This window comes from Scyliorhinus canicula, chromosome 1, assembly GCF_902713615.1.
Source record: "Scyliorhinus canicula chromosome 1, sScyCan1.1, whole genome shotgun sequence".
In the NCBI taxonomy this organism is placed as follows: domain Eukaryota; kingdom Metazoa; phylum Chordata; class Chondrichthyes; order Carcharhiniformes; family Scyliorhinidae; genus Scyliorhinus; species Scyliorhinus canicula.
Window position 1 is genome coordinate 132,664,175 of NC_052146.1, and position 14,214 is coordinate 132,678,388.

The 14,214-nt window shown below is 42.7% G+C and overlaps 1 protein-coding gene and 1 long non-coding RNA gene across 5 annotated transcripts in view; one reads left to right on the forward strand and one right to left on the reverse strand.

Moving 5' to 3' along the window:
• LOC119967526 (protein argonaute-1) overlaps positions 1-14,214 on the forward strand; it is a 175,913-nt gene that overhangs the window by 159,096 nt on the left and 2,603 nt on the right. For all 4 annotated transcript variants that reach the window (XM_038800218.1, XM_038800199.1, XM_038800209.1 and 1 more), the window contains 4 exons: positions 5,649-5,843; positions 6,791-6,925; positions 8,826-8,927; positions 11,874-12,073. In XM_038800218.1, coding sequence (XP_038656146.1) covers positions 5,649-5,843; positions 6,791-6,925; positions 8,826-8,927; positions 11,874-12,073 — 632 coding nt within the window. The remainder of the gene's footprint in view (positions 1-5,648; positions 5,844-6,790; positions 6,926-8,825; positions 8,928-11,873; positions 12,074-14,214) is intronic.
• The window catches only part of LOC119967550, a 31,232-nt gene continuing 28,672 nt past the window's right edge, over positions 11,655-14,214 (reverse strand). Inside the window, exon 3 of the long non-coding RNA XR_005461017.1 lies at positions 11,655-12,050. This is a non-coding gene — a long non-coding RNA (uncharacterized LOC119967550). The remainder of the gene's footprint in view (positions 12,051-14,214) is intronic.

The window sequence follows — 14,214 nt, forward strand, 5'->3', positions numbered from 1 at the left end:
CCCTTAATTGGAAAAAAATATATAATTGGGTAAAAAAAAAAATGTTTTAATTTTAAAAAAGCTATGAGGAGAAGTTGGATGAACTCTTGATTGTTTTTACTGGAATGACGGAGGTTGAGGAGCGATCTGATAGAGGTTTACAAAATTATGAATGGCATGGACAAAGTGGATAGTCAGGAGCTTTTTCCCATGGTGAAAAAGGTCATTTACTAGGGGACATGGGTCATGGTGCAAGGGGCGTTACATTAATAATAATAATCTTTTTATTGTCACAAGTAGACTTATATTAACACTGCAATGAAGTTACTGTGAAAAGACCCTAGTCGCCACATTCTGGCGCCTGTTCAGGTACACAGAGGGAGAATTCAGAATTGTCAGCCAGTTTGGGAATTGAACCTGCGCAAGAGAGTAGCTAGAGAAAGAGTTGGTCCACTCAAGGACAAAGGAGGAAAATTATGTGTAGAGCCAGAGGGAGTAGGTGAGGTCCTTAATGACTATTTTGCATCGTATTCACAAAGGAGAGGACCACGTTGATTGGTGGTGTCTCAGAGGGATGTGTAAACACTTTAGAGCAGGTCGTTATTACGAGGGAGGAAATGTTAGGTGTGTTAAAAAACATTAAGGTAGACAAATCCCCAAGGCCAGACTGTCCCAGATTACTGAGGGAGACTAGATGAAATCACTGGGCCTCTTGAAATCTTTGTGTCCTGATTGGCCACAGGGGTGATCCCAGAGGATTGCAGGATAGCCAATGTTGTACCGTTATTTAAGAAGGGTTGCAAAGATAATCCGGGTAATTATAGGCCAGTGAGCTTGACGTCAGTGATTGTGAAATTGTTAGAAAAGATTCTCAAAGATAGGGGACGGGATTCTCCGAGCCTCCGCACCGAAATAGCACGTGACGATCGGGTCCGACGTCACTCCCACATTTCCCCGATCAGCAGAGAATCGCCGCCAATTGAGCACCGCGATCGACACGGCGCCGCTGGGGGGCTATTGAAAAGGCTCCCCCAACAATTCTCCCAGTGCAGATGGCCGAGTTGCCGCCGGTGTGGTTCTCTCATGGTTCCACCTGGTGTGGGGGGGGGGGACCATTCACTGGAGGGGGGCCTCCAGGACGGTCAAGCTATTGATCGGGAGTCACCGATCCGCGGGCGCGCGCGATCTTGGGGGGACATATCTGGTTCCGCTCCGCGGTGTGGGTCGACCATGTCGTGCAGGGTGGCTGCGCAGGCCGCCGCAGTAACCATGCGCGGACCCCTGGCCGGAATGGCAGGGCCCTGTATCGGCAGCCAGAGCTTCGAGGACCACTCCGGGGCCCTGCTAGCCCCCTGCAAATCGTAGAATCACCCTGGACTTAGTCCAGGTAAGTCCAGAGTGATTTGCGCGGGTTTTTTCATGGGCGTGGGGACATAGCCCCATTATTGGAGAATCCCGTCCAGGATCTATGCACATTTGGAAGTCTTATTAGCGACAGCCAACATGGTTTTGTACAAGGGAGGTCATGTGTCTCTAATTTGATTGAGTTTTTTGAGGAGGTGGCAAAAATGATTGACGAGGGAAGGGCTTTGGATGTTGTCTACATGGACTTTCGTAACGTATTTGATTAGGTCCCTCATGGCAGGCTGGTGCAAAAGATTGGGCCACATGGGATCAGGGGTGAAATAGCTGGATGGATCCAGAACTGGCTTGGCGGGCAGCACAGTGGCACAGTGGTTGGCATTGCTGCCTCACGGTGCCGAGGTCCCAGGTTTGATCCCGGCTCTGGGTCACTGTGTCCATGTGGAGTTTGCACATTCTCCCCCGTTTGCGTGGGTTTCACCCCCACAATCCAAAGATGTGCAGGATAGGTAGATTGACCATGCTAAATTACCTCTCAATTTGAAAAATGAATTGGGCACTCTAAATTTATTTTTTTGAAAAAGAACTGGCTTGGCCAGAGAAGACAGAGGGTAACAGTGGAAGGCTTTTTTTCTGAATGGTCGTCTGTAACTAATGGTGTTCCGCGGGGATCAGTACTGGGACCTCGGCTCTTTGTAATATTTATATAAATCATAGATCACAGAATTTACAATGCAGAAGGAGGCCATTTGGCCCATCGAGTCTGCATCGGCCCTTGGAAAGAGCACCCTAGCCAAGCCCACACCACCACCCTATCCCAGTAACCCCACCCAACCTTTTTGGACACTTAAGGGCAATTTATCATGGCCAATCTACCTAAGCTGCACATCTTTGGACTGTGGGTGGAATCCGGAGCACCTGGGGGAAACCTATACAGACACGGGGAGAACGTGCAGACTCCGCACAGACAGTGGCCCAAGCCGGGAATCGAACCTGGGACCCTGGAGCTGTGAAGCAACTGTGTTAACCACTGTGCTACCGTACTGCACCAATGATTGGAATAAAGCGTAGAGATTTGATTAACAGGTTTGCAATTGATACAAAGATTGCAGGAGTTGAGGGCAGCACAGTGGTACAGTGGTTAGCACTGGGACTGCGGCGCTGTGGAACTGGGTTCGAATCCCGGTCCTGGGTCACTGTCCATGCGGAGTTTGCACATTCTCCCCGTGTTTGTGTGGGTTTCACCCCCACAATCCAAAGACGTGCAGGTTAATTGGATTGGCCACACTAAATTGCCCCTTATTGGGAAAAATAATTATTGGGTACTCTAAATTTATTTTTAAAAAAGATTGCAGGAGTTTCGAATAGTAATGAAGATTGTCAGAGAATACAACAGGATATAGATAGGCTGCAAAATTGGGCAGGGAAATGGCAGTTGGGATTTAACCCGGACAAATAACAGGTGATGCATTTTGGTAGATCCAATTCAGATGGGAGCTATATAATAAATGGCAGAACCATCAGGAGCAAAGAGACACGAGTGATTTGGGGGTGCAGGTTCCCAGATCCTGAAAAGTGGCAGAACAGGTGGGAATGGTGGTAAAGAAAGCATATGGCATGCTTGCCTTCATAGGACGGGGTATCGAGTATAAAAGCTCAAAAATTATGTTACAATTGTATAGAATGTTGGTTAGGCCACATTTGGAATACTGTGTCCAATTCTGGTCACCACACTAGCAGAAGGAAGTGGAGGCTTTGGAGAGAGTACAAAAAAGGTTTACCAGGATGTTGCCTGGTATGGAGGGTGTTAGCTATGAGGAGAGATTGAATAAACTGGGATTGTTCTCCCAAGAGAGACGGAGGCTGACGGGCGACCTGATGGAATTTTATAAAACTATAAAATGCTAAAACTTTGAATATATTCAAGAGGCGGCTGGATGTAACACTTGGGGAGAATGGGATCAAAGGCTATGGGGAGAAAACAAGGTTAGGCTATTGGGTTGGATGATCAGCCATGATCGTGATGAATGGCGGAGCAGGCTTAAAGGGCCAAAAGGCGGCCTCCTCCTATCTTCTATGTAACTATGTATTAGGCGATAAGATAGGGTGAACAGTTGGAGGCTTTTTCCCAGGGCGGAAATGACAATTCCAAGGGGGCACAAGTTCAAGGTGATGGGGGAAAGGATCAGTGGAGATGTATGGGGAAAGCTTTTTACACAGAGTGTGGTGGTGGTTGCCTGGAATACACTGCCAAGTGAAGTGGTTGAGGCAGATGCGTTAGCGACCTTTAATGCTTAACTAGATAGGCAGATGAACAGTCGGGGTATAGAAGGATATAAGCGGTTGGTCTAGATAGGACACGTGATTGGCGCAGGCTTGGAGGGCCGAAGGGCCTGTTCCTGTGCTGTATTGTTCTTTGTTCTTCTTTGTTTGAGAGTGTGAGGCAAGTTTTCATACAACGGGTGATGAGTGCTGCCGGGGAGGTGGTGGAAGCAGATGCGATACTGGCATTTAAGAGGCATCTTGACGAATACATGAATAGGATGGGAATAGTGGGATAGGGACCCCAGAAGTGCAGAAGGTTTTATTTTAGACTGGCAGCATGATTGGCGCAAGCTTGGAGGGCTCTTCTTTGTGCTCATCATTCCAATCCTCTGAGTTTTAAATGAGATTTTGTGTACTGTTCACTTGCCTGAATTCCTGCTGCTGTATCCTGTGAGTGTGATTCCCCCCAAAAAGTTAATTTGTGGCGCGTTTTTCAGGGAGTTTTCCGCAGGATCTGACGGTGAGTTCCCCACCACTATTCAGTAGTCCTTTTTTGGGCCCTGGGGAATTTCTAATCTATTTAGCTCACAGTTCGAACTTCTTTTTAGCACTGGGAAGCTGAACTCCGTGATCGGGCCGCATTTTGAAAGGGTGCCCCGATCTCTAAATGGGCTTGTGGGGCACCCCCCACTCCTCACCCATGGGCAGTGTCATCTATTATGATCAGTCTTTCTTAGGGGCACCTAAGTATATGAGATAACTATTCCTGTCTCATTGCACGTTATCTGATCTGGGATGGATGGCCTGCTCTGTGGTTGACTCTGGAACTTGCTGCATTGAGAAACCACAGGCTACCTTTGCCAATCTGCTTTTTCCCATCTATATGTAGATTAAAATTACCCATGATTATCATCGTACCATTCTCATAAGCCCCTATATTTGGTTCCAGCATACCCTTTTACAGTGTGTTTACTGTTAAGGGCACCATAAGCCACTCCCACAAGAGACTTGCCTTTGCCATTTCTCATGTCTACCCAACATATTCTAAATATGTTATCAGACATAGTCTACATATGTTGACAGATGCTGTCAGACCTACGGAGATTATCGAGTATTTTCTGTTTTTGGTTCAGATTCCAGCATCCACAGTAACTTACTTTTATATTTATATTCTACATGTTGAACTTGATGCTGGCTAGCACTGACCCCACCATAATTTACAGGGCCAGCTCAGTTGTTTGGCTTGTGGCTGTTTAGTTGGCCAAATCCTGCATAACATTGGCGTATTGCACGGTGGAAAGTTTGAAATAAGCAGAGCTGCCATTAAAATGCCAAAAATGGCTGAAGATTACAGCAACTGCATGTAAGTTATAAAAGGTTTGTCCAGCTTCATTTTCTGGATGTATGTCAGAGAGGGCTCCTGGATTATTTCATGTCACTACCAAAGGATGTTTTAAAGTGGCAGAGGTATCCAAATAAGGAAACCGGGAATTGTAAGGCAGAAAAAAAGTGCCTAAACTTTTATATGACTCCTTAAAGGTCTTCTGTGCTGTGTTTGGAGTTGGAAGGGTGAGGGTGCAGTGGTGGTGGTGATTGCAGGTAAACAAATTAGAAAGTTGTGCAATTATACTTGGAGAGGGGAATATCAGTATGCTGGACCTTCACAAGGAAGCATTCTGATTTTCTAAATAAATGTAGTAAGAACGCTGATATATTTTCCATTTTTTAATTCCAAAGTTTTTCACGGCACTTGAAATGGAATTCAACATATTCTAGTGATTGAACCTGAAAACCTCCTTTCCGCTCTGTCTGACCTAGTGAGGTGTTGGGGTGGTGGGTATGCTGACGGAGGAGCAGCCACTTTCATCTTCTACGCATTATTTTGCAAACACTGCTACTAAACTGCTCAGCCCTTCTGACAAGTTTATTTATCTAGTAGAATCTGGATTCAGATTACCCAGACACCATCAAATTTTCAGTTTTCACATTGCTGTTGCCTATGCAAGATCAGTTTGCCTGAGAGTTCCGTTTTTTCATATTAGGTGGTTGGCAGCATGGATGCCCATCCAAGCCGTTATTGTGCCACAGTTCGTGTGCAGCGACCCCGTCAGGAAATAATTGAAGACCTTTCCTACATGGTTCGAGAGCTTCTGATCCAGTTTTACAAATCTACCCGCTTCAAACCAACAAGGATCATCTTCTATCGGGATGGTGTTCCCGAAGGACAATTGCCACAGGTAGCTAAAGTCAACACCTGAATTGATTGCAACAACACAAACTGAAGTTGTGTAAATCATTTAAAGTAAAGTGGAGATTGCAGAGGCTTTCTTGATGGATTTCAATACAGGCAGAAGTGAATGGTATCAACAAAAAAATTTAAACCAGATTTTCGTTTTTGCATCAAATGTTTTCCCTTGGTATCCTGCTTAGCACATTCTCCCCTCCATGGGCGGATGGCTGTTTAACAATCGATTGCCAAGGAGCTGTAATTCAAATGTGGTAACGTGGACACTGCAAGTGTGTTTAATATGACTTGGGTAACGAAAAATAGCTGTTCCCTGTACTTCACTTGCACACTCTACAGAGAATGTTTTAAGAGGATTTTCATACCCTTCCTAAAGTATTACTGACTATTCTAAATGTAAAATCACTCCTCTAAAGACATTTTGTTCTTGTATCTGACATAAGATTGTTTAGAATTTCATTGGCTTGATTTAAAAAAAAGATCTGCAGGGTAAGTGGATTGGCCACATTAAATTGCCCCTTAATTGGGGAAAAAAAAAGAATTGGGTATTCTAATTTTAAAAAATTTCATTGGCTTGAAAGGATTTCCTGATTACAGCATTACATTACGGGTCCTGCCAAATGTTTCTGTTGCAGCAATCATCTTCCCCAATCCTCACCAAAGTGTTTTAACTGCTTCGTTAAAATGCTTTGTGGCGCAGTGATTAGCATGGCTGCCTCACAGTGCTGAGCACCCAGGTTGAATCCCGGCCCTGGGTCACTGTCCATGTAGCATTTGCACATTCTTCCCGTGTCTGTGTGGGTCTCATCCCACAACCCACAAGGTGTGCAGGGTAGGTGGATTGGTCACGAGAAATTGCCCCTTAATTGGAAACATTTTTAAAAATACATAGATTTTTTATTTTTTAAATAATAAACCATTTGAAACTTTATTTTTCAGATATTACACTATGAGCTCCTGGCTATCCGTGATGCATGTATCAAATTGGAAAAAGATTATCAACCTGGAATTACCTATATAGTTGTCCAGAAACGGCATCATACCCGGCTCTTTTGTGCAGATAAGAGCGAGAGGGTGAGAACTAACTTCAATGCTTCTATTGGTGGAATCTGGGGTTATTGTTTAGTTCAGGTATTTTTTTGTTTCTTTTCCCCTTTTCTCCCCTCTTGGAAAGTATTGGTCATAGCTCAGTACATCCCATGGGTGGGTCAGCCTTTCAGTGACTCATGAAAGTACTTATACTTCATGTGTAAGCTCAGGGAACAAGTGTCAGCAAGTTATTTGACTTGAAGGTGCCGAAGACAAAAATTATTCCATCCATGGACACCAAATGTGTAGCAGAAGTTCCTGGATGGTTTTCAGAATTAGTAAGTGACAATCAGATTCTTTGTTCCCTCTGGCATTCTGGCTAGGACCAGCTAAATTCACAATAGCTACCGACCACTTGATCTGTATGGCTGACTCGAGATGCTTTCATTAAAAAAAAATCTTAAAATCTGTAACAAACCAAATTCAAGTGCAGGTAATTTTACCTACATTAATGGGAAATCGCTATAGTGGTGGAAGTCATTCTAAGAAACGTCAGGGGCAGCAGACCTCAGCCAGTACAAACAGATTGGCTTCCACTGAATAATCAAATTGGGGTAAACTTTGGGATTAAAAAAAAGTGTATCACAATTTGATAGTCAAGTCTGACTTAATAGTATTGGCAGTACGGTGGAGCAGTGGTTAGCACTGCTGTCTCACGGCGCAGAGGTTCCAGGTTCGATCCCGGCTCTGGGTCACTGTCCCAGTTTTTGCGTGGGTTTCACCCCCACAACCCAAAAAATGTGCGGGGTAGTTGGATTGGCCACGCTAAATTGCCCCTTAATTGGAAAAAATTAATTGGACATTCTAAATTTTTTTAAAAGTCTGACTTAGTATGGGCGGCACGGTGGCACAATGGTTAGCACTGCTGTCTCATGGCGCCGAGGCCTGAATTTAATTCCTGCCTCAGGTCACTGCCCGTGTGGAGTTTGCACATTCTCCCCAGGTCTGCGTGGGTCTCACCCCCACAACCCAAAGATGTGCAGGGTAGGTGGATTGGCCACGCTAAATTGCCCGTCAATTGTGGAAAAAAATAAGAATTGGGTACTCTAAATTTAAAAGAAAGTGAAAAAAAATCTGACTTAGTATTTTCTCACTGGAACGACAGAGGTTGAGGGGCGACCTGATAGAGGTTACAAAATTATGAAGGGCATTGACAGAGTGGATATTCAGAGGCTTTTCCCCAGGGTAGAGTGGTCAATTACTAGGGGGTATAGGTTTAAGGTGCAAGGGGCAATGTTTAGAGGAGATGTTCAAGGCAATCTTTTTCACCGAGGGTAGTGGGTGCCTGGAACTCGCTGCCGAAGGTGGAAGCAGGGACGATAGTGACATTTAAGGGGCATCTGGACAAATACATGGATAGGATGGGAATAGAGGGTTACAGACCCAAAAAGTGTAGAAGATTTTAGTTTAGACGGGCAGCATGGTCGGCACGGGCTTGGAGGGCCGAAGGGCCTGTTCCTGTGCTGTACTTTTCTTTGTTCTAAAACCATCTTATGTACACTTGATCAGAGATAATCTTACTGACTTGTTTTCATCTATTAGCTTACGAAGTCTGCTGGCATAAATACTCATCAGAATTGTGCTAGGGCTGAGATGGGAAGTAAAGCATATGCATCCACGCCAACATCTCAAACCAGATATTCCTATCTATGATACATCAGATTTCTGCTGCCAGTATCCAGAAGATAGTGTTGGAGCAGTATGGTGTGCCAGCCTCGAAGACTACCAGTATCACCTACGTTTATAATCTGGTTTCAGTGTATGCACTTAGAACTAATACACAAAATGAGCTAATATGAATGAAATCTATACACATGACAAAATATTCATGTGTTATTTCCTGTTCAAAGGTATTACATACTGATGTTTTTTTCTCTTTTGCCAGATTGGTAAAAGTGGGAACATACCAGCAGGAACAACAGTTGATACCAACATCACCCACCCATTTGAGTTTGATTTCTACCTGTGCAGTCATGCTGGAATTCAGGTTTGTTTGGTACTTGTGACCATTAAAGAGTTGGATAGCTGAGGGTAATTTCTACACTCTAGCTGATCTCCTGTGGCATTGTTCAGTAGTAATCCAGAGTCTGGAGCATGTTTAGCAGATGTTCTGATATTTTTTTCCCCCCCATTGAGGCACCTGCTCAGGTACATTCTCTGAGGAACTGGTCTAAATAGATTTTAGGTTAGTGACAGGTTGCTTCTTGTTGAAGGTGAGTTTTTTGATTGCCAGATCCAGGTCAATATATAAACTTCCATCACCAAGAGAAACTAATATAAATAGCCTCAGCATGAATGGATGGCTTTATTTTTTCAGATGGATGTGAGAAAAGAAACAGCATGTAAATCAAGTAAACAAGAAGGGGAATTTCCAGGATATGGGGATACTGCCTAAGTTACTTTCAGAATCTAAATGCATATGTATCAACCCACCCCTGGGCAACCAGGGCTCAGATTTTTCTCTGACACTCCATTACTTACTGAGCCAGCTTGATCTTTATTTGTTGTTTTCCTAAATTGTTCTTTCCCATTCAGTACCTGTCATGGTGTCACTTATTGGTGCTAAAATAGTATACACACAGGATGAGGTATGGATTACTAAGGATTGAACTTTTAGTCAATTAAATATAACTTGAAAGTGCCATGTGCAGTCCATCTATTCAGAAATTTGTGAAGGATAAAGGCCTACATGGCAGAATCATGCCAAGTCTGAAAATATAAAAAAATGATTATATGTGGACAAGTTGTGACTATAAAAACCTGACAATTGTAGGAAGAAATTGGAGCTGGGAGCAGGGAAGGGTAAAGAAATTCCAGTTTTGATCTTGTTGGGAAGGGAGTTGAAGTTACAGGTTATAGAACAGGACTTGGTGTCAACAAAGTGAGGATTTCGGGAGCAGGGAGATTATGTAGGCGGCTTTGCAGTTTAGAAGGGTGAGCAAGTGAAAGTGGAGGAATATTAACCACAATAGCATTGTTAATGTAATGCGAAGAGTCAGAAATGTAGACTTGAAAGAAGTCAACAGTTGAATGAGAATTGCCAGTCAAATAATGAGCTTGTTTTATATCTGTCCTTCAGTGTTAGAAGGGCGCCTTCAGAGATCTGTGAACATTTAGACCACAACAGGATTTATAGAAAGTTAAATTGTTGAGGGAAGTTTTGCACCACTTTATAATTTATTTTCTGTACTGTCACTTATGTGCATCCTTTGATTAAGCTTCAGAACATGAAATGAAATTGCTTATTGTCACAAGTAGGCTTCAAATGAACTTACTGTGAAAAGCCCCTATTCGCCACATCGAGTCTCTTTTATCATTGCCTCTCTTTCCTCTTCTGCCTCACTTACAGTAATTGATATGAGTAAAGTCAGAATAATGTCACTTTTTTTTCACTTTTCCTTTTTGGCTTGTTGGAATTATTCTTTGAAGGGTCCTTGGGTTAAATGCTACATGACAAAAAAACTGATGTTGCTGTTTTCACATTGAGACTTTCCCTGGTTTGGTTCAGTATTTTATAACAAAGAAAATGGCAGAGAGAGAACAGTGTAAATGGCACAGCATGTTTAGCTACAGGATATTGCCAAGGAAAAAAGGATGTGGAATGTTGTGAAAAAGTAATTACATTTTGAAGATGTTATCTTTCCTTCTGCCTGAGTTTTGGTGTTTTAGTAAGTGATCTCTGAGATTGCAGTGTAAATTTAATATGAGTTTAAAATCTGTTAACTGATATTATTCAGGTAACCTGGCAATTTAATTATTTCTTCAGTGAATTACATTTTCAGTCACAGCATTTAGCTTCATAAGACAGCGTTAAGACACTTTTCCCATTAAGTGGATGGTGCTATACTGAATGCACAATGGCCAAGCATACTGTTTTGAGATTTGTTTCCAAGATGATGATCTGCCAATTCTGGGAACAGAAAAGGGTAAATATTTTCCTTCCTTCCCTCCACTCCTGAAGCTGGTAAACCATGTTAACAGATCGTCCCACCAACACCACATGGCTCCAATACTTTTCTAAGCAATCATTCTTCACGTGTTAGTCCAATGGGCAGTATTAATGGGGTAGATTTATGCTAGTTATTTGGATCATTATCCTTGGATGACATGCTCTTTGTCCATCAGCAAGTATCTTGCTTTTAGTACTACTAGTCTCATTTGCAGTACTGATGATGGAATGAATTAATTTTATCTTGTAATAGGAAGGAAAATGACGGGGATATTAAAAATTTGTGCCAAGAGTTTAAGTTTGTGCTTCCCAAAGGCAGTACGGTGCCGCAGTGGTTAGCACTGTTGCCTCATGGCACCAACGTCCCAGGTTCGATCGCGGCTCTGGGTCACTGTCCATATGGAGTTTGCACATTCTCCCCATGTTTGTGTGGATTTTGCCCCCACAACCCAAAGCTGTGCAGGGTAGGTGCCCCTTAATTGGAAAAAATAAATTGAGTACTCTAAATTTATTTTTTTTAAGTTTGTGTTTTCCTAGGATGTGGGATTCTAAAAAGTGTATTGTCTGAAATGTGTAAGTATAACACAGAGACAGCTGACTTCTGGAGTTAACCTTATTGATCCTTAAAGATTGTCATGACAACCTGGGTGAGTGCACAATCAGTTCTTGCCCCACATAAGTGAATTAACCAATCATTTGTGTATTTTCTTAAGATCTTTAACCCTTGACTGCTCCAGTGAGTTACAGTTACCAGATTTATAAATAAAGCATTATTAAAACTGTTTATTTATAACAAGAGTAAATTATGAAAATATGATGGAAATAATGGAACAATGGTCTCCTCGTCTATTTCCACCCAGACACACACAAGACAGACACACGGTGAAGGGGTAGGGGGAAGGATTAAAATAATGGTACATTTCAAAATGCTTTCTGTGCTATTTTCCTAATTGAAATTCATAATTTTATCCCTTATGACTTCAGGGCACCAGCAGACCGTCACATTATTACGTATTGTGGGATGACAATCGATTCACTGCAGATGAGCTTCAGATCTTGACCTATCAGCTGTGTCACACTTATGTGCGGTGCACGCGCTCTGTCTCCATTCCGGCACCAGCCTATTACGCCAGATTGGTGGCATTCAGAGCAAGGTACCACCTGGTGGACAAAGAACATGACAGGTATAGGAAACGGTCTACTTCACCATTGTGCATATATTGGATTTGGATTGGATTTGTTTATTGTCACGTGTACCGAGGTACAGTGAAAATTATTTTTCTGCGAGCAGCTCAACAGATCATTAAGTACATGAAAAGAAAAGGAAATAAAAGAAAATACATAATAGGGCAACACAAGATACACAATGTAACTAGATAACACCGGTATCGGGTGAAGCATACAGGGGTGTAGTGTTAATCAGTTCAGTCCATAAGAGGATCGTTTAGGAGTCTGGTAACAATGGGGAAGAAGCTGTTTTGAGTCTGTTCGTGCTTGTTCTCAGAGGTTTGGATCTCCAGCCCGATGGGAGAAGTTGGAAGAATGAGTAGACCGGGTGGGAGGGCTCTTTGATTGTGCTGCCCGCTTTCCCCAAGCAGCGGGAGGTGTAGATGGAGTCAATGGATGGGAAGCAGGTTCATATGATGGACGTGGCTGTGTTCACGACTCTCTGAAGTTTCTTGCGGTCTTGGGCAGAGCAGCTGCCATACCAGGCTGTGATGCAGCCAGATAGGATGCTTTTTATAGTGCATCTGTAAAAGTTGGTAAGAGTTAATGTGGACATGCCGAATTTCCTTATTTCCTGAGGAAGTATAGGCGCTGTTGTGCTCATTGGTCGTAGCTTTGACGTGGGTGGACCAGGAAAAAGTTTTGGAGATGTGTTCCCCTAGGAATTTGAAACTGCTAACTATCTCCACCTCAGCCTTGTTGATGCTGACAGGGGTGTGTACCGTATTAGAACATTCTGAAGTCAATGACCAGCTCTTTAGTTTTGCTGGCATTGAGGGATAGATTGTTGTCGCTGCACCACTCCACTAGGTTCTCAATCTCCCTCCTATATTCTGACTCGTCGTTATTCGAGATCTGGCCCACTATGGCCGTATCGTCAGCAAACTTGTAGCAAAATATTTATTACATAATATAAAAACATGCATTACTGCCTCACACCACAGTATCGCCTCCTTTGTTGAGAGTCAGCTTGAAACTGTTTGATGGTGCCTTGATTTATTTATGATCATAGGCTTCTGTATTGGACAGTCTCGCAAGAAAATGGGCCACAGATTACTTTCTCTGAGGTTTTCCTAAACAAACCTCTTGTTAACATATCTTTTGTAGAGTGGTGCAGATCCTGAACATCACTGAGATAAGCAGCTTAGTCTGTGTGGAATCATGAGTGCACATCCTACAAGTTGATGGTTGCGTGGTTCTCAACCCCCACAACCCAAAGACGTTCAGGGCAAGTGAATTGGCCACAATAAATTGCCCCTTCATTGGATTTTTTTTCTAAAAAGAGTACTTTGAGTTTAGTTTTCCATCTCCTATTGAAAGGAACAGAGAGTGATAGTCATCCTCGTTGAGGTAAAATAGCTAATGTAAATGGTATGAAATTTCAATAAGAGGGAAAAGAGAGAATTTATGGGCGTTACAATTATGATTTGAATTTTCAGAGGTTGTTTATGTCAACCTCTGTCTGTCTCGGGAATTTGTACTCTCCTCAGGCAGTAAACGATGACTCCGCTTTTCCCACACACAAACACAGCTGCCTTCTTCCAACATCCATATGGTCATCTATAGCTTTATACAAAATTGTCAATTGAGAATATAAATATTTCTTACCAAGCAGTTACAGTTTTCTCCACATATTTTCATTGCCTATTTATATATTTCAGTTCATGGGATTTTAGAGATTTCTACGGCATCACCAATCATAGATTTTTAATGAATATACAGATTCATTATAAAGCCTTGAGGCACTCGAGCTTCTGAAGTCAAAATGTAAAAGTACTATATTCAGTGCAACATTTAACAGGAGAAAACAAATATCTCCTGTTCAAATAAGCCAAATATTACTATGATACAGTCACAGAGGACATTATTCCTTACTTTAGATAAGCCTGATTCAGTGCCAGGAAGGAGCAGTAACTTAATTGGAGTAAGTCACACATGGTAATGCAAGAAAGGTGGCAACAGATCTGAGACACCAAGAACACATTTTTAAGGAGACTTGAAGAACAGCAAGATTGGAGAAGAGATGGTAGTTTGTCAGGACAGATGAGCCTAAGATGGTAGAAGCATTTGCAATGTTAGCTCGCATGGGGGCCAGAAT